The 24670-nt window shown below is 45.5% G+C and overlaps 1 protein-coding gene, 1 long non-coding RNA gene and 1 pseudogene across 4 annotated transcripts in view; 2 read left to right on the top strand and 1 right to left on the bottom strand.

The window, feature by feature from the left end:
• The first annotated feature begins 234 nt into the window (after positions 1-234).
• TMTC4 (transmembrane O-mannosyltransferase targeting cadherins 4) overlaps positions 235-24670 on the top strand; it is a 66080-nt gene continuing 41644 nt past the window's right edge. For 2 of the 3 annotated variants that reach the window (XM_042929977.1, XM_042929957.1), the window contains exons 1-5: positions 511-582; positions 6193-6408; positions 10890-11005; positions 12079-12295; positions 18332-18419. In XM_042929977.1, coding sequence (XP_042785911.1) covers positions 6247-6408; positions 10890-11005; positions 12079-12295; positions 18332-18419 — 583 coding nt within the window. In that variant the 5' untranslated portion in view covers positions 511-582; positions 6193-6246. Of the gene's footprint in view, positions 392-510; positions 583-6192; positions 6409-10889; positions 11006-12078; positions 12296-18331; positions 18420-24670 lie in introns of those variants that run through there. The other variant, XM_042929966.1, reaches the window with a different exon arrangement.
• On the top strand, positions 11222-11318 carry LOC122202751 (annotated as a pseudogene).
• LOC122214572 lies at positions 17706-19092 on the bottom strand. The gene is made up of 3 exons (XR_006199966.1): positions 18922-19092; positions 18301-18399; positions 17706-18131 (listed from the first exon to the last, which is right to left on the bottom strand). It is a non-coding gene; the product is annotated as an uncharacterized LOC122214572 (long non-coding RNA).

The following is a 24670-nucleotide window of genomic DNA, read 5'->3' as shown; positions in this document are numbered from 1 at the left end:
TCCTCCAGCTCCCTTTCCTGCAAGGACTCTGCAGTCCCACCGCGGAGCGCCACCCACAGTGCGAGAAGCGCGAGACCCACCGGGAGCAAGCTCCCGCGCCCGCGGACTGGAGGAGGCGGCCCCGCCCACGCGGCCCGCCTCCAGGGGCCAGGCTGGGGCCGCCCCTTCCCGCCCCGGCACCGCCCGGCCTCCGCGCCTGGAACTCCGCTTCCTGCTCTCCCGCCGACGCCTTCTGTCGCTGCGCCTCTTTCGCCGCCGTGTAGCGCCTTCTGGCCTGACGTCACCGGCGCTTCCGCCAATGAGCTGAAGAGGAACAAGCTGCGGCGTGAAAGTGACCACAGGAGCAGCCAATGGCCGCGAGGAGCGGGCGGGCCGAGGCGGGAGTGTGAGAGTGAGCGCCCGCACGCGTGGGGGAGCTGCGGGCGGTGCGGGCGGCGCGCGGCGCAGGAAGGGGGGCGCGGCAGGGGGCGGGGGCGCGGCGCGGGCGGCCCCTCCCCCTGCCCAGCTCCGGGCGGGCGCCGAGAGCGGCCGGAGTTTACGCGCCCGGGAGGGAGATGCGGCCGCCGCTCGGGCTCCTTGCAGGTAATGCGTGGGGCGGCCCCTGCAGGGCCGAGTGGCCGAGTGTGCTGCGAGACGAGCATAGTTGGGCGCGGAGCGGACGCGGGGTCCTCGCTGTCGCCGCGGCCCGAGCCCCACGGGCCGGCCCGGGTCCGGCGGTGGTGCTGCTGGGAGTTGGCTCCAGGACCTGGGCTGCGACCGGGGCCAGGGTCACGGGGGACGCGAGCCCCAAGCGCCCCGGTGTAAGCTGCACACGGGACAATGGGCGCGGCGTGGAGGGTACGCGCTCCTCCTGCCCGCGCCCGGGCTCCTGCGCTCCCTCCGCCCGGGGCGGTGGTCACCGCTGCCACCCCTGCCTGCTCCAACTGCAGGGGCGCTCCGTCGCCCCCGGGGCGTACCAGGCGTCTGCGGTGCGTCCCAGGAGTGGCCACCTGGCCGCGGAGCCCCGCTCCTGGCCGCCAGCTGGCCGTGGCGCCGGCGATGGCTGGGCACAGCCGGGCCTGTTGGCCGCCTGCCCTAGGTTAAAGGCGGCTCCCCTGCAGCGCCGCGAGTGCCAGCTCCTCCGCGCTGGCTGCCGAGCGGAGCGACGGGAGAACCGCGTGCCACCGGCCCGGGCGCCCGGGGCCAACGAGCTGCCACTTCCCCGCGCGGGCTTGGAGTTTAGGGAAGCCGAGCAGGTGGTGCAGCCGCCGCCTCGCCTCCTGCGAACTCCGCGGGGCTTCTGGTCGTGTTGATGTTTTGACTGTGAGGTGTGTGTGTGTGTGTGTGTGTGTGTGTGTGTGTGTGTGTGTTTCTTTCTTTCTTTTTTTTTAATCACACACAAAAGGAGGGAGGAGTTAGAAAAGAGATCTAGCCAGCGCGCTGTGAATCATCCCACACAGTTATCTCTGGGAGAGCAGATGGAAGGGGAGAATTCCTTGAGGAACAATTACAGTAACGACTGACTGGATCCCTTCTCTGTCCCCTCGCCCTGCAGGCCTGACCTTGCCTGGCACACCCCAAATCGACGTGGGGTGAAGTGGTGCCGGCTGATTTAGAGGGGGAAATGGCTACAAGCTAGCAAGCTGGAAACTTTCTGGGACAGTGTAACTGTGAATGCCGAACCACACACAGTCCTTCTTGCTGTAGGCAGGCATGGCTCTCGCCTGTTACTGAATTAAAAAGCAGAAAGGTGATCACAAGAGGAAGATACTTTGAGTAGCATTTTTTTTCAGCGCTGCATTGTGGGGGGCGGTGGAGATGACAGGCTCCCAAAACTTGAAGCCCCCAAGAGAGGAGCAGCCAGCTAACATCACCAGATGCTGGGTCACAAATGATCGTGTTCTTTAGTCTGATTTCCAGAAGCACTGTCTCATCGCAGCCTGGCAGAGGGCAGCTTGCGTTTGGATGGATTGTTACTGATGAGGTAGAAAGGTCGGCCAGAGGCCAGCAGGCCCTTCCATGCATGTGGAAAAATATTCTGCAGTAGGTAACTGCTGCTCATAGTCCCAGGGCGAATCCTTTAGATTGGTCTCACCATCCCTATTTCCTGCAGTCTGAGGCTGCTATGTCAGTTGTCACTGGGTCCCTAGGGTTCACAGCTCAGTGACATTCCTTTTGGGAGGTGGAGTCCTTGTTTTTTTGACCATTGATGATTTATGAATTTATTTGAACCCCCTGAAAATAGAGGCTTCATATTAGAAGTTTTGAGAAATTGAGAATAAAGAGCCTTGCTTCATTCCAAAATTCAGTTACTTCTAGGGCCAGTTAATTCTGAACAGTGTGAAATCAGCACAGGAGTCAGATAGGGATCAGAGCAGCAGTTTTACCACTTGAAAAACTGGCTGTAGCACCACTGGGACTGAGCCTGAGACCTCCGTGAAACTCCCTTCTTTGCACTTCATGTGGTGAACTTAACCATCCAGCCACACCCCAGAGCCAGGGCTCCCAGGCAGGACACCTGGAGGGGAGAAATGAGACTGTGTACTTGGAGACCTAGCAAGAGAAAAACAGAAAGTGCACCTTCCTATTTCATGGCTTATGTACAAAAAAAGAGGTGGAGGGGCAGGTCAGCCTGTCTGTACCACCTCACTCAGGGAGGGCTTCTTTAACTTGAGCACCAAGCCTGGCTGGGATCATCAGAACAAAGGCCACTTTCCTGTTGGAGGAAGGGAGGTTGGAGCAGGGTCACTGTATTAGACTGTGCCATTTATGCAGGACATTCAGACACCGGCCAAGGAGGCAGTGCCCTGGGCCCATCCAAGGAAGGACATCCTTCTGTCAGTTACATTGGGACAGTTGGATGGGCTACTGCTGGTCTCGGTTGGTAAAACCATCTGCAGGAATAAAGAATTGATAGCAACATCTCTGTTCCCAAGACAGGAGATCAGGGATGAAGCACTGGGAACTAGATTCTCCAAAATGGTAACAAGAATGGGAAGTAATTGTTTCCATACATTCTTCCCTTTAATCCTCTGACAACCTCCCAAAGTTATGCGGTGGTACCCTGTTGTGCCAGTGAGGATTTGAGCCTTAGAAAGACTGAGAAGCTCAAGGTCTCAAAGGTAGTGAGTCCACCACCACCTGCCTGGAGAGCCCGCCCTCTTAACCCCAGTGCTGCACTCTGAGAACTTTGCATGGGTTCCTGACACATTGTAGATTTTATGGCATTTGCTTATCTGCAGTATTTTCTGAACCATTCCACTGTATACATTAACCATAATGCCTTAAATTAAAAAAGGGCATTTGGGAGTATTTTCAGGGACAGCAAAGTAGCGGGAACCTTGGAGACTCAGGAGGGAAGCCGCAATAGAAGTCTTGCAATGGTAGGACTTGCTGATGTCCCTGCAGTAGAAGAGGGGGAGATCATTCTGAGATTAACCCAACCATCCTGGTGATGCTTCAGGAGTCCTGGCCTGGCCCACCAGGGCGCTGCAGATGTTTGAGTCCATGGTCTGCCTTCCATATATCTCTGCTATTGCCTGAGTACCAAAAAGATTCATTGTATTCCAAATAATCTGAAATGAAAAATGGGGCAGGACAGCTCATGTAGGAGCACAGATTATGTGTCTTGCTTCCGTGTTCTTCCTATAAGAATTGGAACCTCACGACAACCTTTTGTGAAATAATATTCAGATCTTTGGGCCCATAGCAGGTAACATCAAGACCAGCTCTGTTGTGCATTTAAAACTGTCGCATTTTCCTCCACATTAATTTTCCAAATCCAAGAACACTTTTATTCCCTTCATGTGAAGTCATGCCATCTTTCTAACTACATGGTCTTTATGATTTCTTTTTCACATCGTTTTTGTTTTGCTTTGCTTTTTTAGTAGCAATTTCTTATTTTAAAAAAATTTTTGAAGTTTTTATTTATTTATTTTTGAGAGAGAGACAGAGCAGGGGAGGGGCAGAAAGAGAGGGACAGAGAGAGAATCCCAAGCAAGCTCCACACCGTCAGCGCAGTGCCCAGTGCAGGGCTTGGACCCATGAACCGTGAGATCATGACCTGAGCCAAAACAAAGAGCTGGACGCTTAACCAACTGAGCCCCCTTGGTGCCTCTTTAGCAGCAGTTTCTTTAGCTGAAATGTAGACACAACAGTTGGCCTGCATGGTGACCTATATGGTGTTTGCAGCTATAATTTGGGTTGAACCAATGGTTTACCCTTTCATTGGAAAAGACAAAGGCAGCAGATAGGAGCTGGGATATTTCCCACCAGCACTTGCTAAGAGTGAATTACATTAAGTGGAGAAGCTTGAGGGACCAGCAGTGAGAGATACAAAGTCTTTCCTCTCTGGGTTGTAAATCTGGACCTCTTTTCAGCACCCGGAAAGGGACAGTGTTATCATAGGATGATGTGTCCCATTGACTGTTGGATCTTTTTCCACATTCACTCAGATAAAAGCCAGAGAAAAGATGCCTGTGATCTCAGATGGCCTGACTTCTCATTTGGCTGACTTCTCATTGATTCCATAGTCTGGGGTAGTCCCTTGGAGGCCTAGAGACAAATACACCTAAACTGCCTTCACAATCAAGGGGTTTGGGATTCTCCTCCACCTTCGCCCAAAAGGACTGGGAGCCAGGGCCCTTACTAATGTAGATAATAAACAAAATATTTGTATTTAAAAATTAATACTAATATTAGGATTTAAAAAATAATTCTGTGTCCGTGCTTTTACCCTTCTTAAAGAAAGTGCTTGTAATCATAGTTAACCTCCCCTCAGCAGTCATTAAAGCCAGACAGCAGTTCTCAGAGCCTCAGGTGGCTATCCTGTGGAATGACAACCACGTTAGGTACAACAGTTATCCCCAGTTTAGAGGCAAGGAAACTGAGGCCAGAGAGGTTAAGTAGCTTGTCCATAGTTACCCAGGATTGGAACCTGAACACTTTGAGCCAAACATGATTCTGGTCAATCCAAAGAAAGCACCTGTTGGAGGTATAGTGGAGATAGAGACAGATAAAATGTGATTCGCAGGGTAGTTTTGTATTTGGGCAAATTCCAAGGCAGGGGGTTCTCAGGCAGCTGTCACCACTGGAAAGCTCTTACGCCTTGCTGAGTGTCACAGGAAGTAGACTCTGAAAGGACAAGGCCATAGAACTAATAAATGGCAAGGCAGAGAGACCAACTGTTCTGGCTTTAACATTTTTCCTGTTTGAAAGAGAAGTTAAAAAATAAGAGGGTATTTTTAACTTGACTCTTTCACCAACGTTGAAGGTCATATTCTTACCTGGGATAGCTTCCCCCTCTTCTCCTTTAGGATTTGGCTCAGCTCTTTCTGGACTAAGATATTGTCCTAGACTGGTCAGTCTACAGTGTTCTCTCCTTCGTCCGTCTGTGTGTGAACCCCTCAGCTGGCCATCGATCATGTGTCCTGCCTGATCATCTGTGTTAAAACTCTTCTCTGCCAGATTTTCTGCTAACTGGCATGAGTGACTGAGTTCTAGAGAGACTCTAAGCTCTCTCAGAATCAGGACCATGTTTTATACCCTACCACACATGCACGTACCATGTGCTAAGACTTAACAAGGAATATTTACTGATTTCTCTGGATTGGATGAAGCAACATGGTAACTTCAAAAAAAATTTTTTTTAATGTTTTATTTTTTAAAAGAGAGAGAGAGAGAGAGAGAGAGACAGTGTGTGAGTTGGGGAGGGACAGAGAGAGAGGGAAATACAGAATCCAAAGCAGGTTCCAGGCTCTGAGCTGTTAGCACAGAGCCCAATGCGGGGCTTGATCCCATGAACCGCAAGATCATGACCTGAGCCAAAGTCGGATGCTTAACGAACTGAGCCACTCAGGCACCCTGGTAACTTTTTTTTTTTTTTTAACTTTGGTGTAACTGGTTCAAGGACTATAAAAACAATTTGCCTTATGGGGTTGATAGGTATAGTATTTCCTTAAGTCAGCATGTCTCAAGATAATCCAGTATCAGAAACCCAAGGGCTTGTGTTTCGGTGGTTGCAGTTAGGCCCAGGAGAATTTACATCTGTCCCAGTGACCCTTCTGCCCAGTAGACTCTGAAAACCATATCTTAGTTTGTAATGACCAGATCCTATGCACTCACAGTGTAGGTGACTGTCTAGTTCCTACTCACTGCAGAAACTTTCCTAACTGTGTGTTGATGGATATTTGTGTTGTGTCATTTTTCTCATAGATTTCTAACCAGCATGATGCTAGAGCAAGAGGCTGGCAGCCAGCAGTTTTCAAAATGGCCGAGTTGGACGCTGATTTGGGTCACATCATCCCCTCTTCTGTGCTTGCCCCTTTCTGGGCTAAGTTAGTAGTGGGATTTGTTTCCCTTGTATGTTTCGCACGCAGCTACGATGGAGATTTTGTCTTTGATGACTCTGAAGCTATCATTAACAATAAGGTTTGTATGGTAACCCCTTTTTGGTAAACTTGTGTTAATCATTTGCCTGTTTCTCATTAGTAATCTAAGTTCGTGTTGGATAATTCTCTATTCGACCTTGGTTAAGCATTTGCCTGGGCCCCAATTGTGTTGTAGATTTCCCGTCTCTTTTAGGTAGCATCTTTGTGATTTAGGGCCTCTTTTATTGTTATTGTTTATTGTTTACGGTCTCCAGCCCCTGCCTGACCTCAGGCTTTACCCTCACCACATACCCCATCCGAGGCCCCAGTCTACACACACATCAGAGAGACCATTACTCTCAGTTTACAAGGCAAGGAGGGCATTGCAGACTAAGTATTTCAGGTTTTATGACAGATTTCTAGAATCCTAGGCCACAGCTGTTTTCCCCCTCCCCCCACCCCAACATGCACTTGCTGCAGTGATGGACGAGTCTGATCACCTGCCAAGAGGTGCGTCCGTCTGCGTCCGTTCGCAACAGCAGGCAGGGAGTTGGCTTCTTCTTTGTCCTTTACTGATAGCATCAGGACAGCCTGCTGGCAGGCGCTGGAGAATGAGGAGTGTGCTGTCGGTGGAAGCTGCAGTTTCTGCCCATTTCGTGTTTGGAGACTCAAATTTGCTGAGTTTGCAAAATCCCAGCCAATTTTGCTCTCCAGTGGGTGCTATATCAGTGCAGGGAAAATGCCTGTCTTTCACTAGCTAGAGAGAGGGAGAAAGAAGTAGGTTTGGAGAAAGGAAAGAAAAAGATTCAAGGGAACTAAAAGAAAATCAGACAAGAGCCTTGGAGGCAGGGAGAGCCCAGGAGAAGAAATGCGGAAATGGCACAGATTTGTGACCTCTCAGTTACTCAGCAGTTATTTCGTGCGTGTGTGTCTGCACCAGTGAAGACAGCCCAAAGGAATAGCCTAATCTATTTCTCTCCAGGCGGTGCAGTTGTAGCAACTCGGTAACACTGTTGTTGAAATTTTGAAGTCATGGATTCTCCCAAATGAGCAAAACCTCATTTTCATATTGAAAATGTTGAGAAAAATTCTCTGTGACCAACATGTATGTGTGATGGTGACAGTGAGGTTGGAAGGGGGGGTGACTTTTGTAAGTATTTTATTTGTAACATCTTGTATGTACTGATTTTCTCTATTTTATGATGCAGACTATCAACCAACCTTGGTGTTTAGTTTTTTTTTAATTTTATTTATTTTGAGAGAGAGAGAGAGAGAGCATGTACAAGAGCAAGCATGAGTGGGGGAGGGGCGGGGGGGGGGGGGCAAAGAACCCCAAGCAGGCTCTGCCCTGTCAGCACAGAGCCCAACGTGGAGCTTGAGCTCACAAACCGTGAGATCATGACCTGAGCCGAAATCAAGAGTCAGATGCCAGACCCACTGAGCCACCCTGGTGCCCCGATGTTTGTTTTTAATTCAGGTTCTTCACTTATAAGTTTCCTCAAGTTCACCCAGCAGTTACTGTAGATGTTTGTTTCTTTTTAAACCACGCTTAAAAGAAAAAAGTAGTAGCTCCTAGCAACTACATCACATGGGTGGTTTTATAGCTGCAGGATTGCTTTGCTAACAAGGAAAGGAGAACATGACTTAGTTTTTAAAGCCCGTTCTTCATTTCATTAAGAGTTTCTTCACTCTTCCACTTTTATAAAGTGGAAGATACATAAAGTGTTCGCTTAGATCATTATCTCGAAGGGGACACCTTGGTGACTTGTCAGTTAAATGTCTGACTTCAGCTCAGGTCATGATCTCATGGTTCGTGAGTTCGAGCCCCACATCGGGCTTTCTGCTGTCAGTGCAGAGCCCACTTTGGATCCTCTGTCTCCTTCTCTGTGCCCCTCCCCCGCTCTTGCTCACGCGCACTCTCTGTCTCAAAAATAAATAAACATTAAAAAATTAAAAAGTAAATAACATTTAAAAATTAAAAAGAAAAAAACCTTACGTGGAAGAACTTTGATGAACAAGGCAGGGGAAAGCGCAAGCCCTGTTGTATGCGGGATGGCCTGGGACGCGGTTATAATTCTTCCCTCCGTGTGGGGTAAGGCCGATGAAGCCATTTTGTGGCCCTGCTGCACATTGTCTTGGCAGTGTTTTCTAGAACATCACACTGTGCTCCTTTGTTAACTTGCTAGCCCTCCTTTTTTCCTTTCCTGTTTAATGAAAGGCTCCGCTCTGTTCATTGGCGCTGTGCCCACAGTAATGTGAAACAGGCTGTTCCTGGGTTTTATTGGTGTTAAAGACTGTTTTCCAGATGCTTCCTTGTAGTGTTGAGTTGCCTTTTTTCATTGAGATGATGGTTTTCTTTGAGACAGTGGAGTTAGCAGGAATTTCAGACACACGTCTTTTCCATAAATCATTGTGAAGAGAAATGGACCTTTCTTCCTGCAGCGCGCCCTGCTGTGTGTAGGCTACACCTAATCAAATATTTAGAGCTTTGTTGGTGTTCATTTTCTGCTCAAATGGAGGGAAAGATCCTCCGCCCAGCTCCTTCACAAGTGAGCAGGTACTTCTGGGACAGTGCAGAAGAAGATGGGCTTCCAGTTTTGTCACTGAGTAAACCAGACTTGTGGGTAGTTTGCAAGACCTTCATGAAATACCGGACTGACTGTTAGAAGAGGGGTCAGTATGCTCAAGGTCTCTGAAGCCAATACCCAATGAAGTGAAACTCACCCACAAAGTGGATATCAGGTGACCAACTTTGCCTCTGTCGCACATCTTCAAGCCCTTTCCCTTTGATCAGTAAGCACTTAAGTAGTGAGTACTTACTGAAGTCCCCGTGTGCCATGGACACTGCTTGCTTCTTTGTCCCAGCCATGATTTGACACATTTCTGCTTGAGGCTTTCCCCACCTTGGTTGTTAGAAGCTGCAGGGACTGTCCAGGTTGGATGCAGACGTGGGCAGAGGGTCTCTTCTCAGGTGCACCCACCTACTGGAGTCAGGAGCTAATCACACAAGAGGCCGAGGTCTGGAGGCAGCCAGGCAGCCCCCTCTCCCCCACAAAGTGTCTAGCGGTGTGATTTGTGGGCGTGCTTCTGGCTGCAGAGCCCCAAACCTGGGAGCCCCCCTGGTTGTCCGTGAGCCTTGCAGTCTCCTTTAAAGCATTCTTTTTTGTTTATGTTAATCAGTGCTAATCTGGTCACTGCAGGGAAGAGTCTGGACTGATACACTTAGTGGTGCTTAGCATGTCATAATTTCTAGTCCCTAAAATATTCCTGTTTGTTATGCTTTGAAGAGAAAGTTAGTATTTGCTTTTATTGCTTATTCTGCAATGCCTTGTCTGTCTCTCTTCTTGTCAGACACGGTTTAAACAATCTAGTTCTACATTTAAATGTTTTTTAAAAAGATGCATTTTTCAGGGCACCTGGGTGGCTCAGTTGGTTGAGTGTCTGATTTGGGCTCAGGTCGTGATCTCACAGTTCATGAGTTCAAGCCCCACGTCGGGCTTGCTGCTGTCAACCTGTCAGTGCAGAGCCCGCTCTGGATCCTCTGTCTTCCTCACTCTGCCCCTTCCCTGCTTGTGTGCTCCCCAAAATAAATGAATGTATATTTTTTAAATATGCATTTCTAAGCATCTGTAGCACAGGACCAAATTAAATTACCTTAATAGTAAAATAGATGTCGTTTTTTAATAATTAGTGATTTTTATCTTTAAAAATTAGATGGAAGTTGTTTTTTCTTTCATTTTTCTTCCTGTTTAGCTAGGATTCAAAAATAGACAATATATGCTTATCCAGTCAAATTTTAACTGAGATGTTTTAGGAAAATTGCCTTCTGTATTGAGTATGAAAGAGGCATTAGTTTATTCAACATGGATTAAGCACTTTCTGTATACTCCCCACCCACACGATGTGGCCCCGGGGCCTCACCCCCAGTCCAGCGGGGCAGACAGATGGTAGTTAGAGATGATAAACCGCCAGGGTGCCAGGCACTGTGAGGACAGGTGTGAGATGCCCTGAGGCCCATGGAAGGAGAATTGCATCAGCTGAGGAAGGTCATAGCCTGCTGGCCGAACGTGAACGGCAGGAGATGCTGGGCTGTGAGGAGCTGAGGGGTAACTGTCTGGTGGACACCTACGTGTGCAAATCCTTGGGGAAGGGTGGCAGCAGGTGCTGTGTGGGGACTGGACAAAGGTCAGAGTCCACGAGATGAGCAGGCAGAGCTTGGCGGGAGCCAGAGCACCCTGGGCTGTGGTACCCACATCAGGACGTCAGCTTTGTCCTGGGGGCGGGGGGAGCCATCTGGGTGTTTTAAGCAAGGTGGGGTGGGTGACCCAATTTGCAGGTTGGAGAGATTAGCTGGGAGAACGTGGAGGGAGGCCTGACCGTATCCTCGGTGAGAGGTGGCAGTGGCTTGGCTCAGGGCTAATGGGAGAGATGGACCAAAGGGGAATGAGCAGCTCTAAGCAAGAGCTCCTGGTGAGGGCTTAAACACGGGGTGAGAGAGGAGAGACACCTTTGTCCTGAATGCCCTCTACTGTGTCCCTGCAGGACCTCCGAGCAGAAACGCCCCTTGGGGACCTGTGGCATCATGACTTCTGGGGCAGTAGGCTGAGCAGCAACACCAGCCACAAGTCCTACCGCCCTCTGACCATCCTGACTTTCAGGTGAGGTATGACAGTGTGGGCTGCGTAGGATGCTGTGCCAGGTTCTGTGTGACAAGGCTCCCGGTGTGGGCGAGTGGAGCCGGTGGATCCTGGGGAAGAACAGACCACTCACTCATATGGGTCTCTGAGGAGTACATGCTAATTCCAGCTGTTAGGGGTAGGTCCCAGCAACGTGGGGAGAACGAGCCTGAGGAACCACGACTCCGGGGCTCGCTCGTCCAGGACAGATCCTAAAAGTGGAAGGATGCAGGGAAGATGAACGTGGCCCCTGTGCGAGGGTGATGTGCAAATTAGCGAAACGTTCCACATTTTGCACGTTTGTTGGAGATTGGACCTTTGCTGGTTACCACTGGAGAAACCATGTGAGTCAAGGCAACACGTGGCGTCTAAGGAAATTGTGGGGTTTTTTCCACTGTAAAAATGATAATAACAAGGTAAAAATCTTCCTGCTGTTACCAAGTCAATATGCAAATACAAAATAAAGCTAAAAGCACCCTCCCCCACCTCCCCATCTGCATTGAATAGATGTGTTCACCTCCCCAAAGTTCCCATTCATAGCTGTTTTAGGTGCATTCAGTACTTATGTACAGATCTCTCAGAAGCACAGAAATGATGAATTAGAACTGCTGGTAACTGAAAAGCAGTCAGAAATGTGTTTTGTTGGACGGATGAGAATGTGTTTTGTTGGACAGAAAGCTGGTGGACGAACTACCAAGGAGTACTTTTTGTTTTTTGGATAAGCAAGTTATGTGACGGTCTTCAATCCAGGTCCCTGTGGGGTAGCCAAGAGTAAGGTGTGCTGTGTCATATCATCTTGGGAGGCAATCTTGCCTTTTTAGGGCTTAAGAAATTGTCTAGCTTTCCTTCTGCTTTTCCTCTCCACGTGTTTTCTGCCACACTTGTCTGACATGCTCTTATCTGCTCTTTTTCCCCCAGTAGTTAGTTATGTTCTTGCCATTTCTACATCTCCTCCCTTTAACACTGTCACTCACCAGCCTTCTTCCTTCAGATGCTTTGCATTTTATTTTGCACACTTCTGCGCACCTGGTATGAACCCCTTTTGCTCACTACAGGATTAACTACTATTTGTCCGGAGGCTTCTACCCCATGAGTTTCCACGTGGTCAACATCCTCCTGCACGGCGGCATCTCTGTCCTCATGGTGGACGTCTTCTCCGTGCTGTTTGGCGGCCTACAGTACAGCAGTAGAGGCCGGCGGTTGAACCTGGCCCCCAGATCCTCCCTGTTGGCCGCTCTGCTGTTCGCTGCACATCCGGTACACACTGAGTGTGTAAGTAGTGTCTGTCCGTGGCCTCTGTACTTGTGTCAGGACAAGGAGCCTTTCATACGTTGGCTCATTCCCTAAAGTAGGCTGCCCTTGAATGGTCTTATTGCTGTAGAAAGTATATGGTGCTAAACGCTGCCAGATGCTTGAAATGACTCTGTAGGTCCGACAGGTCTTTCTCTCTTAGGAAAGATGCAGAGTCCCAGGTGGGCAAAGACTTCGTAATCATGGTGTGATCTTTGGTGATACTTTCTGTTTCCTCTATATGACTACACTGTAAAGGGTAAATGTGGAATATGTAGGTGTTGAATATTTAAATATTGAACAGACACCTGGTTTGGGGGTCTGAAGGTCAGAAGCTAAGAACTCGTCTTCAGCAAAGGGTCAGACGCAGTCTTCCTGTCTTCACCGAGAACTGTCTCATTTTCAAAATACTTTTTTGTGCTTAATGTAATTGTAACGGAACTGCTGGGAGAGTGGATGGGCCACTTTACAGCAGAGGAATGGCCTGGGAAGACAAATAACACATCTTCCTCGGGTCCATCACATAGCTGGCAGATGTCGGGGTGGAACTTGAAACCTGGTGTCGCAGGCTCACACTGAGGGCATGAGGGCACACTTGGAGTTGTGCTGGAAATCTCTGCTGGGATTGGTCAGGAGCTTTCCTCACCTGCTTTGCACCCCCCTCCACCCCCCACTCTTCACTACCTGGATTATTCTCCCACTGAAGGGCTTGGCCCAGGTGACGGGGCAGCTCCTAACAGGGCCGTAACCTGCTGTCCTGTGGGCCACACCTGTATTCCGTGGAGCTGCTGCTGGATATATTCGGTACAAACTGTGTTGGGATTTACCCAGATGTATGGGGATTTTAGGAGCCACCCTACCCCTGCCCACCACAGATCCCTTTGAAAATAAAAATCTGCATGTGTGCTTGAGGTAAAAGATTTGATTTTAGCCATTCATTCTGTGTAATGAAGTACCTGCGTGTAAAATACTACATGTTCCTTATTACTTCTCTGCAATAGATTTCTACATTTCGTGTGTATTTAAACCCCCACACTTAACTGAATACATTGAGCGTCTTGAAGTGAGTTTCAAAATATTGAGCAGAATTTAGTGTTCTGCTTTTGTTAAACTCTTTGTTCTTTGGTATTAAGAGGATTATAGAGTTGTTATCACAACCTTCTAGTATCTTATTACTTCATAGCTTTTTTTAAAAAAATTATCATAATGTTTTACTTCAGCAAATTCGGAGGACTGACAATCTGGAAACTGTGGTAAAAGATTCGTTATCGTCTATTTATATATAACGGTAACCAAATTAGAATTTGCTTCCATGTGATTTCTCCTTATGGCTTAAGTGTTTGTTGGGACCCAGAAATAGTGTACGGGTTGGTCAGAAAAAAGGGAATTTCTGGCAGAAGTACTGATTTACAGTTTTGGTCCTCATTTAATTTAGTGTGATCTTAAAGCAAAATAAATATTTGAGTTATTAACCAAAGAAACTTTTCTAAAATTCTGATTTTAAATATTGAGAAGTTAGTTTATAGAAAATTTTGAAATGCCAGCAAGTGTAACTGGATGTACACACACACACACACACACACCAGTAAATGCAATCTGGGAACATATTAACCCTAAAATTATGCATTTGAAGTATTTAAAAAGAAGCCAAGGGAAATCTAGCTATAGGAGAGTAGGGAATTTTTGAGAAAAATCTCTTCATCTCCCCCACCCCTCCATTCCATCAAAGTCATTCAAATTCAAACTGCAAGAAAAAATTATGGATCATTAAAAATTAGCATTCTTTTTTTTTTTAGGTAATGTTTATTTATTTATTCTGAAAGAGAGAGCAGGAGAGGGATAGAGAGAGAGGAAGACAGAGAATCCCAAGCAGGCTCCACGCTCGCTCAGGATGGAGCCCAACACAGAACTGGATCTCACGACCATGAGATCATAACCTGAGTGAAATCAAGAGTCAGATGCTTAACCGACTGACCCACCCACACACCCCCAAAATTAGCATTCTTGAAACAGACTATTTGTATGTTCATCTTTCATTGTCGTGGCCAATAGTATTCAGTTTCCTCCTATCTACACCCACCCATTATCCCCCACTCTCCATTTAACACAGCTATAAAAATAAGCAAAAAGCAGGGCCCAAGGAGCTAGGTGGAAAGAGAGCCTGTCGAAGCCCCCAGGCCAGTGCTGGGGAAGTAGCCCTGGGCTTCGGGCTCCAGGCTGGGCCAGGGTCCCGCATGACTGTCCTTGGCACAGCGCCCCCCAGCTGAACAGTGATCTAGGATGAGGACTCGGGGGTGGGAGTCATTGTGCTTCTCTTTTCATTTACTAAGGGAAAGCAACAGCAATGTGGCCCCTCCAGGTTTTAGTAATATAAATTTCTTTGTGTTAACATTTATGTGTTTTGTGCCTTCTTGATATTAACTTTGAGGATGTTTTTGTCCACTGCAAATAAGAACCTAAATTTCCTGGTCTTCTAGGGTGACCAGCCATCCAGTTTGCCCCATATTCAGGGAGTTCTGCGGCCTGGGACTTTCCATTCTGAAACTGGGACCGTCCCAGGCAAACCAGGATGAGTTGGTCACCCTATAGTCTTCCCACCTATTGCTCCCCAACTGGTAATGAAATAATTGTAATTAGTGGTATTTGCTCCTCAACTAATACTGAATGCCTCTCGTTTTCCAATATGCCACCCCAAATCACTCCAGGGTGTTCGTAGGTGTATAAGGCCTCCAACAGACCAGTCATCAGGGGAGGGTTGCTCTTGTCTGTGGCCATCAGGATGGAGGCCCAGGGGACACCAGTGCCACCATAGATTTTCCTTTTCCTCAGAGCATTGGTAAGGATTTCAAGTTGCCTGAATTTGGTATCAAAGAGGGAAGCTCAGGCCTCCTTAGGAATTCTGTCCATGTATGAAGCCAAAGTTTGATACTGAAGGAATTAGGTGGGGAAGCATTCCCCCTTTCCCTTCCTCTAATTCCTTCTTACCATCCCTATGCAAATACACCACCTGCTCTATGGATTTGAGGGAATTGCAATGATTTCCCTAGAAAACGCTGATGTGAGTGTTCCAGGTTATCTCTGAAGAGGTGGAAAATTTTCCCTTCCTCATTTCTAGGTTCTTTGGCTGGCCTAATAATTAGATTGACATAAGACAGATCAACAGGAGAAAAACAAATTTAATTTCTGGAGCCCCATAAAAGTATGAGATTCAAAGAAGTGACCAAAGCAGGAACCTTTTCTAAATTTGTGAAGAATTGGTAAGACAAAGGGATGTGGGATTGGGGTAGTGAATTAGTGAAGAAGTAACAGGGGCTGTTTACATAGATTTTTCCAGCCCTAAATTCCCTACTTCTGGTGATAGGGATACCTTCTACACTCCTGATAGAAGGAGGCTACTTTTCACAGGGGAGATTTATTTCCTGCTTTCAGTGGGATAAAGGATGGTCAGATCGTCCATCTAGTATTTGCTGTTTCTCAAGTACCTTTAATTCAAGATAATCAATATGCCGAAGTGGCATATCTAAGGTGGAAGAGTCTGTTCCCTTTCCTTTGTAAGAAAAAAAAATAGCCTTTGTAAAGACTTTTGCCTGAAAATACATACCACAGATAACAGGGAAGGAAAATAATATCTTTCCATACTGTTGTCAATTCCCCAAACAATTGGACACAGTGCATCCCTCCTTGGATAGCCTTAAATTTTTTTCCTGTGAAGTCTCTCTTTAATTATAATGTCAAAAATTCTTTGTAAGGACTAAAAACTCTTTTGCTTTAAAACACCAGCCATTCTTTTTAAAATGTGTTTTTATTTATGTCAGACAATGTCATGTACATACATTGCTTAAAGACTTGGGAGTATTTTCACCAGTTACCCAACGAATGTTTATTTTCTAAATAGATTTGTGTAATGGGATGCCTGGATAGTTTAGTCAGTTAAGTGTCTGACTCCTGATTTTGGCTCAAGTCACGATCTCTCTGTTCATGAGATTGAGCCCCGCATCGGACTCAGCACTGACAGTGCAGGGCCTGCTTGGGATTCTCTTTCTCTCCCCCTCTCTCTGCCCCTCCTCTGCTCATATGCTCACTCACTCTCTCTCTCTCTCTTTATCAAAAATAAATAAAACTTTAAAAACATTTTTTAAGTTTATATAGGTTTAAAAGTTCATTTTAGTGTAGGTCTTTAAATGTACCTTAGCTACCTAGATAATAAGTAGTTTAGGCTGGTTGTTTTCACCCCATCCCTGGTATTTATAGGAACACTACCCTTCCCTCATTCATTTGAAGAAACTTTGTTCTCTGACCCCTCACAACCCCATTCCTTGCTTCCCCTGAGTCCCTTGCCTTAGGGACCACTTTGGATAAGCTTCTCTGCATTGGTTTGGATAACTTTCTGTTCCGTAAGGGTTTGGGATTCAGGGCCATCCTCAGCCCCTGTAGGTAGTCTCAGAAGGAAGATGCCCCTCCTTTCCCTGTCATTGTCCTGGGGGGTGGGGGTGGTCCCCTGCTCTCTTTGTCACCACAGTGCTATGGAGCCAAAACCTGCCTCACCCTGGGCTCCTATGCCCTTTGTTTCTTTCTGCTCCCCATGCTTCTGGAAGCACACATCAAGAGTCATGCAGGGAGCTAACCGTGAGCAGCATCTACTGTGTGCCAGCTCTGTTTGGTTTACCTGCATCCCTGATTTTACTGTGTCCCTGATTGAGTGAGTTGCAGGCTGGAGTATTCAAGAACTCTCATTGCGTACTCACTTCGTTCCTGAAGTTAATTGTACTGTTCAACCCTCCGGCATATTGGCATACTTGTTCCAGATCCATTGAAGCTTTGTTTGTCCTTAGCTTCCTTCTTGGGAGGTGTTTTTCACGTGGGTGGCATTCACAGGTTGGATTCCTCAGCCCCTTCAATCCTAGTGATTGCGTGACTCCTTGGGATGCCACACGCACTGCCCTTAGGAGTTAACAATCAGCATGGAAAATCACCCTCAGAGTTTCATATCTAGCAGGGTAGCATGGGAATGCTGCTAAAATAGCCATCTCTTGTCCACACACTTGGGAATCGAATGTAATTGTAGTCATTTTCATATTCTTTGTATAGTCTCTTCTCTCCATTTATAGCATAGTCTTTGTTCTGTCCCACATAATCATAGTATCTGTCCTTTAAGAAAAGATAAACTTACCAGCTATTGGGGTGACACCTAGAGAATCCAGAGAATTTGGTACGTGTCATATCCAGGTGCTAGTTCGTTAGCAGAGCGTGCCACATTAACTAGACCCACACTCCTGAGTGGAGTTGTGTGTCTTTCTCTGCCAGGAGAACAATTACTGGATGTGACATGAGACATGAATTTCACATTTGCTTTGTTATCACTAAGGTAAAGAAGGGAAGGGCAGTCATGAGAGAAAGAGATGGTTGACATTTTATTCTGTTTTCATCTTATTTCTCAATCCCTTTTGAAGCATTCTGCTTTCCGGGTTAACCCAAGTTTTGGTCTCGAAGGGAGGAAGAGGAGCAGAGGTAGCACTGAACCACTGTTCCTGTGCTTTCTCTATTTGCCTGGTGACCTGCAACATTAATTTCCCAGCTTTCCTTCATGTTTCCAATCAAATTTTCTTTAGTAAATATTATGCCCTTTGGGCTGATAACATTTTCCAATTATAAATCCACTTTGGGGATATCAGCGGCACAGGCCTCTGAGCTCTAGGGTGCGGTGTGCTGTGACAGAGCTCTCATGGCCCACATGCATCGCCGACTGTGTCCTGCTCCCAGAACGGCCATCAGCACGACCCTGCCAGTCCCGCTCTCTTGGGAGCAGCTAGCTCAAGTCCTAGACCAAAGAGGGAAAAGAAAAACCAATCATAAGATAAGACCACAGGGCTGCTGTGTAGTCAGCACAGATTATTTTAATAGATGGAAGAATCTAGTAAGGTTTTTGCCTTTCGTTTCTAAGAAATTTTTTATACATTTAGGATTTAAAAAAAATTTTTTTTTTTTACCTAAATCTATTTTTCTTCTCCTTCTTTTAAGGTTGCTGGTGTTGTCGGCCGTGCAGACCTCCTGGGTGCCCTGTTCTTTCTGTTATCTTTCCTTGGCTACTGTAAAGCATTTAGAGAAAGTAAGCATGATATTTGCCTTCTTATGTTTAAGATGGGAAATTAATCCATTTATATAATTTTATCACTTCACGAGGATGTGGGTCAAAAAGTCTCTCTTTAGATATGTGTTTACTCCATTGCTTTTTTAATAATACAAACTTCATACATTAGCGTTCACATGGGGCCATTCTATTGAGTGGTGAAACCAAGAGCTTCTGCTCTTACTAACACAGTCGTGGTTGATTTTTGTAATTTTATTGACAGTAAAATTGTAGGGGAAGCACTTTTGTTTATTCTTTATTAAAACCTCTCAGTGGAAAAAAAAAAAAAACAAAAATACTGGAACAGATGACTAGCTATGGATAGGTACCTGGATTATGAAATTCTTGCTTTAATCATTGGAGTGTTATTAGTACTTACAAAGAAAGTCATTGTTGCTGGAATTGAAATGACTCATTGGGTATGTGTGTCGGGGTGGGGGCATGGAGGAATGTCTTGGGACAGCATAGCAGGTGCACTTACTGAGACGCAGAGAATCCCTGTATGGCTCTGCTCATTAGATGGACTCCAGTCATCCCCAAGTCAAGTCATACCTTCCAGGTTGCTCGATCGTAGACATTGGGTGTGATGAACTTGGCTTATGTAGTAGTCATACCTGCCAGCTCCAGCAACAGTACATGTCCAGTTTCTGTATCTGAAGAAGTTAGAAGTTTATGGACTGTAGAACTCTCCTTATGTGTCACAATCAATGATTTATATCAGGGGTTGGGGTGAAGGGAAAAGAGGGAAGGCTCCAGGGATGATTTCCTCTGGAATATCCTCAGTACCTTGGCCTCCTTGAGGTTTTTCCACAATTTCTCAAGGCTCAGGTATGGTCCGGGGTCCAGGACTTTCCTGTTATTGTCATATACTAATGCTTGTTCTTTGGTACCTTCTGTGAATTAATCCCTTGTTGATCACAAAGAGCAAACCACTCATTCATAATGTTGTGTGTGCTGGGGCTGGTGACATGGAAATCTCAGGGCTGGTAAATGGCAGGCAGGCAGGCAGGAGTCGGGGTGGTCCCATGGGCCAAATCAAGCCCGTTAGCTCTTCTCATGTGGCCTGCAAGCTAAGAATGATTTGTTTTTTTTTTTTTCCAAAATACACATTGAGCCATTGCTACCTAATTTAATGATCACGTGTTCAGGCAAATTTTAAGAATGATTTTTATAACTTTTTTTTTTTTACCATTTCAAAAATAGTAGTTTCTTTTTTTCCATAATTAAATTTACACACCTTCCAACCACAAGTATTACAAAAGAAAGTTAAAAAAAATCATATCTTTCAGATCCTAAACTTGTCTTCAGCATTTAGCTCAAAGGTCTCACCATCCTCAAAAAATTGTTCTCCTGCTAAACTCATGAGCTAAAAGTTCCGTCCAAGTAGTGACAAGACGGTCTTTGCTAGCCCATGGTCATTCTCTTATTTCTTTTTTTAAGTTTATGTATTTATTTTGAGAGAGAGTGGGAGCGGATAGGGACTGAGGGAGCAGACAGAATCCCAAACAGACTCCACACTATCAGCACAGAGCCTGATGGAGGTCTCAGACTCACAAACTGTGAGATCATGACCTGAGCTGAAATCAGGAGTCAGACACTCAACTGACTGAGCCACCCAGGCACCCCTAGCCAATGGTCATTCTTGTCCCATTTTCCCCAGCCAGTCAGGTCTGAACAGCAGAGTAAGGCTTGACTGGGGGGTGAGGGAGGAGGGCTAATTTTCCCCAGTACAAGATGGCATCTGAAGCTTGATGGGAACTTGAGAGGCTTGAGGGAAGGGTCCAGGCCCTGTATTTAGTCAGAGTCCCTGCTGGAGGAAGGGGAAGAGAAAGAAGAAGAATGCTTGGCATGCTTGTGGTGTTTGCGTGTCTTTTTATGAGCTTTTCTTCATTTTCTTCCGCATCTTCTTGGCCATCACCATACCTGGTCCTACCATGCCATGTGCCAAGGGATTCACAGGAGGCATGCCAGGAACAGGAGGTGGGTAGGGACCTAGGGGTGAGCACCCTGGATCCCCTGGTTGTGGTACAAGATGAGGGGTGTACCCAGGGGGAAAGCTGGATCCCCCAGCAGCTGCTGGGGGAGTTGGAAAGAGGTCTGGAGGACAGGCAAGATTGGAACCTCCAGGGATTTGGCCCCAGCTTGCTGGCACTGGGGTTTCAACTGTTGAGGTATTTTTCTTCCAGCCTTTACACTGCTGTCTGGGCTTGACTCCTCCTCGGCTCTCTGATTTTTACATTTTTAAGTGGCTGGGAAATAAAAACCAATAGTAACCTATTGTGACATATAAAAAATGACATGAAATTCAGATTCCAGTGCCCACATATAAAGTTTTATTGAGACATAGGCACACCCACTTATTTTCATTCTGTCTGGGACTGATTTTGCCCTACAGCGTCAGTTCCATAATGTCGATACAGGCCACCTAGCCTGAAAGCCTAAGACACTTACTGCCCAGTCCTTTGCAAAGTTTGCCAATATCTGAGACAGATGATTTTCAGGGTTGTTGTCACCATCTGAGTGGTTCCAAATTTTTTTTAGTAATGATTAATACAGGTTTCCAGAAGAAAATTTTTTACTTATAAACATAGATGACTTTGCTGTTAATATAATAGCTGCCATTTATTGGCTATATCTAGTGGCACATGTATATGTGTGTATGTTATGTGTGTGTGTGTGTGTGTGTGTGTGTGTGTGTATATATGTGTATATATATATATATATATGCTTTCTCATTTAAGTATGTAACAGTCTTTGTGGAATTACTTCCCCATTTTTCCAGATGTAGGACTCACAGTTTAAGTAACTTTTTCAGGGTCACACAGCTACTTATGGCAGAACTGGGTTCACACTGGAGTCTAACTCACTTCAAAGCCAACGGCAGCTGCCTTGTGTTCCTCTGCTTCCCTGTACTCATTGGACCAATGAGGCAAAGCTTATCAAAACCATCATTAAAAATAGCCAGGAGGGGGACACCTGGCTGGCTCAGTCAGAAGAGCGTGTGACTCTTGATCTCAGGGTCATGAGTTCAAGCCCCACATTGGGTGTGGAGATTACTGAAATAAATAAATAAACTTAAAAAGAAATAGCCAGGAGGTGCATTCAGTTCTACTAACAAATTGATAAATTATTAGGCATGATAATGGCATCACAGGTATGTTTTGAAAACAGTTCTGTTAGAGACTCATGGTGAAATATTTGTGGATGAAATGGTATAATGTCTGCGATTTGCTTCAAATTAATCTGAGGGGAGGCAAGAAGCATGTGGCCAGACTGGCCAGAAGTCGATCATTATTCGAGCTAAGTTAGGGGGATATAAGAGTCCCTACTGCCATACCTCCACTTTGGATGTTTTTTGTTTTTGTTTTTGTTTTTGTTTTTAAATAGTTGTTTTCTTTTTAAAGGCCAGGTGAGTCACCAGATTAAGCATCAACAGATTTTAATGACATGCTTTTTTAATCTTTAAAACATTGTGCTTATCTCAGACATCTAGACAATCCATTTCTAAGTATTTTTTTCCTTTCAACCTTACATGAAACAAATCAGTAGTTAATGACATGGGACCATCCCTGAGGCCTGAGGTTCTGCCTCTCCTGAGGTCTCTGTGTGTTTGGAAGACAACCATTTAGAAGGTTGAACAACATCTCCTTCGTTTTCTTCCTCCCCACAACTCCCAGGTGGTGTCCATCCCCACAGTAAGTGTCAGCGGGGCTACTTAATCTTAACATTTGCTTTCAGGATTCTGAAAGAGTTTCTAACAGTTTGCCTTTCAAAAAGTGCTATCCTAAGGTGAAAATGGCCCAAGGACCAGATTCTTGTGATATTTTAGTGTCCTGTATATTAGTGGGAGTTCCCTAGCAAAACAAAGACTTAGTTATATTATCTAAATCCCCATAGACTTTTCCTCCCTTATTTTTCTTGTGATAAAATATACGTAACATCAAATTGACCATTTTAACCATTTTAAATGTACCAGTTCAGTGCATTAAATATATTCCCACTGTTCAACCATCACCATTGTCCATCTCCAGAACTTTTTCATCTTGCAAAAGTGAAACTCTGTACCCATTAAACAGCAACTCCCTGCTCCCCCTTCCTTAGCCCCTGGAGAACGCCATTCTACTTTCTGTCCATGAGTTTGACTGTTCTAGGTACCTCATAGAAGTAGATTCATACAATATTTGTCCTTTTGTGTCTGGCTTATTTTACTGAGCATAACACCCTCAAGGTTCATCTATGTAGTAGCAGGTGTCCGAATTTTTTTCAAAGCTGAGTAATTCCATTGTATGTATATATCACGATTTATTTATCTGCCAGTGGGCATTTGGGTTCTTTCTACCTTTTGGCTACTGTGAGTACTGCTTTGAACATTGGTGTACCCAATAGACTTTTTCAAAAAATGAACAATAGACTTCTTTTAAACCTTATTTTTTTTTCTACAAAAAGATTTAGGCAGGGTTGTAAATTCTTCTAGCACAAGCTGTGTTGTTTTGATGTTCTACGCATTGTACCTAGAACATCCATATAGAAACTACCCGTAGTTCCCAAGGGTGGACTGGAGTTGGCCTGTGAGATTTTTCACTCACTGCCCCTCCTCCATCCCATCCTGTACAGGCTGAACATGGGGCAGATTATGTCTTGGAGCATCAGTTGTCTCAGACCTGCAGCTCTGCTGAGACACAGCAGAAGGGTGACCCCAGTGGCCCCAGACTGCACCATGCTTACCGAGGACTTGGTTACACCCAAACACCCTGCACCCCCCTTTGTTACCATTATTTTATCATACTGAGATAAAACCACCAGTTTTCTTCTGACTCACCATGTTTCTGATAGAGCAGAGGTTGGGGACAGCTGAACAGAACAGCTTCGAGTACATAGAATACTGGTGGTAACTTTTCTTCCTGAAACTGAAAGTTAACTTAGCAATTAGGCATGTCCAGCTCTTCCTGGGGTTGGTATCTCCCCACCTATGGTGATCATAAAACTCCTAAGATACACATGGCCCCGGGTATCTGGTAGGGGGAGCAGTAGGATGACAGAGTGCACCTGCCCCAGCCTCATAGCACATTGAGTACCATTTTGTGGGTTTTCCATAAGACCCAATCGGAATGGGGAAGTGGGAGAGGGGGAGAGAGTCCATTTTCTACTCACTCTTATGCTCATTATAGACGGTGGTACTCATGTTCTTAAGTTGCCAAATAAATCTGCATTTGTAATTACAGAGGATAATTTATTCATCATATTTCTCCTAAATAAAATTAAAAATTAAATCTGTTGGCCTTTATCAAAGACAACTCTAAAGTTGTAATGAAGAATCAATCATTTTATTAATTTTAACATATCCCTCCCTTAAAGACTCTATTCCCTATACTGAATGCCTGTCAAAGACATAAGAAGTTTTTTTTTTGAAGAAAATACTAAATGTTGATAGATTTTAACATGTGGGACACAATTTAGGAGATAGAATAAAACGTCTCACTATTTCTAAAGATTACTCGGGTGGATTAATGAAAAAACTATCAGAAGACTAACAATTCTTCTATCAAGTGTGAACTGATAAATTTATTAGCCTCCTTTAGTGTGGACTGTTCTCAGAGAATGGTGAAAAACTAAAGACATCTTATATTCTTTCCCTGGTTCCTTTAGTATTTACCTTCCCCCCCCCCTTCATTTCACAAATGTACATATTCTGACATATGCATCTGTGTTAAACTCATTTGTAAATTACAAAATTATCTCCAAGAGCCATCTCTACAGAAGGTAAATTTTTTAATAAAGGCTTTGGAAACTAATACCAAAGGTAAAAGTGTTTTAACGTGTGATGGCTTTTCAACTAATACATTGATTCTTGAGAAATTGGTGAAGTATATTCCAGTCTGGATGGAACTGTGTTAACAGTAGTAGCAACATGATCTTTCTTTTTTGGTTCAGTAGCATTCCTTTGACATTTGTTGTGTTTGCTTTAAAAATGGAAAGAGATTGTTGGGCCTTTAATGTTACATGTGAAATGTTTTCAAGAAAGTTAACCTGGAAATACTTCATGTTTGGACACAGATAGCAGTGGTAAATGTGGCTTCTGTGGAGAGCCTTTTAAGAATCTGAGTAGATTTTCATTAGGTTGAAGTTCCTTAGGACAGAAGACAGATGGATCAATTAGGAAAAAGGTTTTCTGTTGACCTCTTGTCTACAGGTCACACCCCCTTCCCAGGATCTGTTTTCCTGTTCACTTG

This window comes from Panthera leo, chromosome A1 (assembly GCF_018350215.1).
Source record: "Panthera leo isolate Ple1 chromosome A1, P.leo_Ple1_pat1.1, whole genome shotgun sequence".
NCBI lineage: Eukaryota > Metazoa > Chordata > Mammalia > Carnivora > Felidae > Panthera > Panthera leo.
Note: the sequence above shows the minus strand (reverse complement) of the source record. Positions and strands in the feature narration are given on the sequence as shown.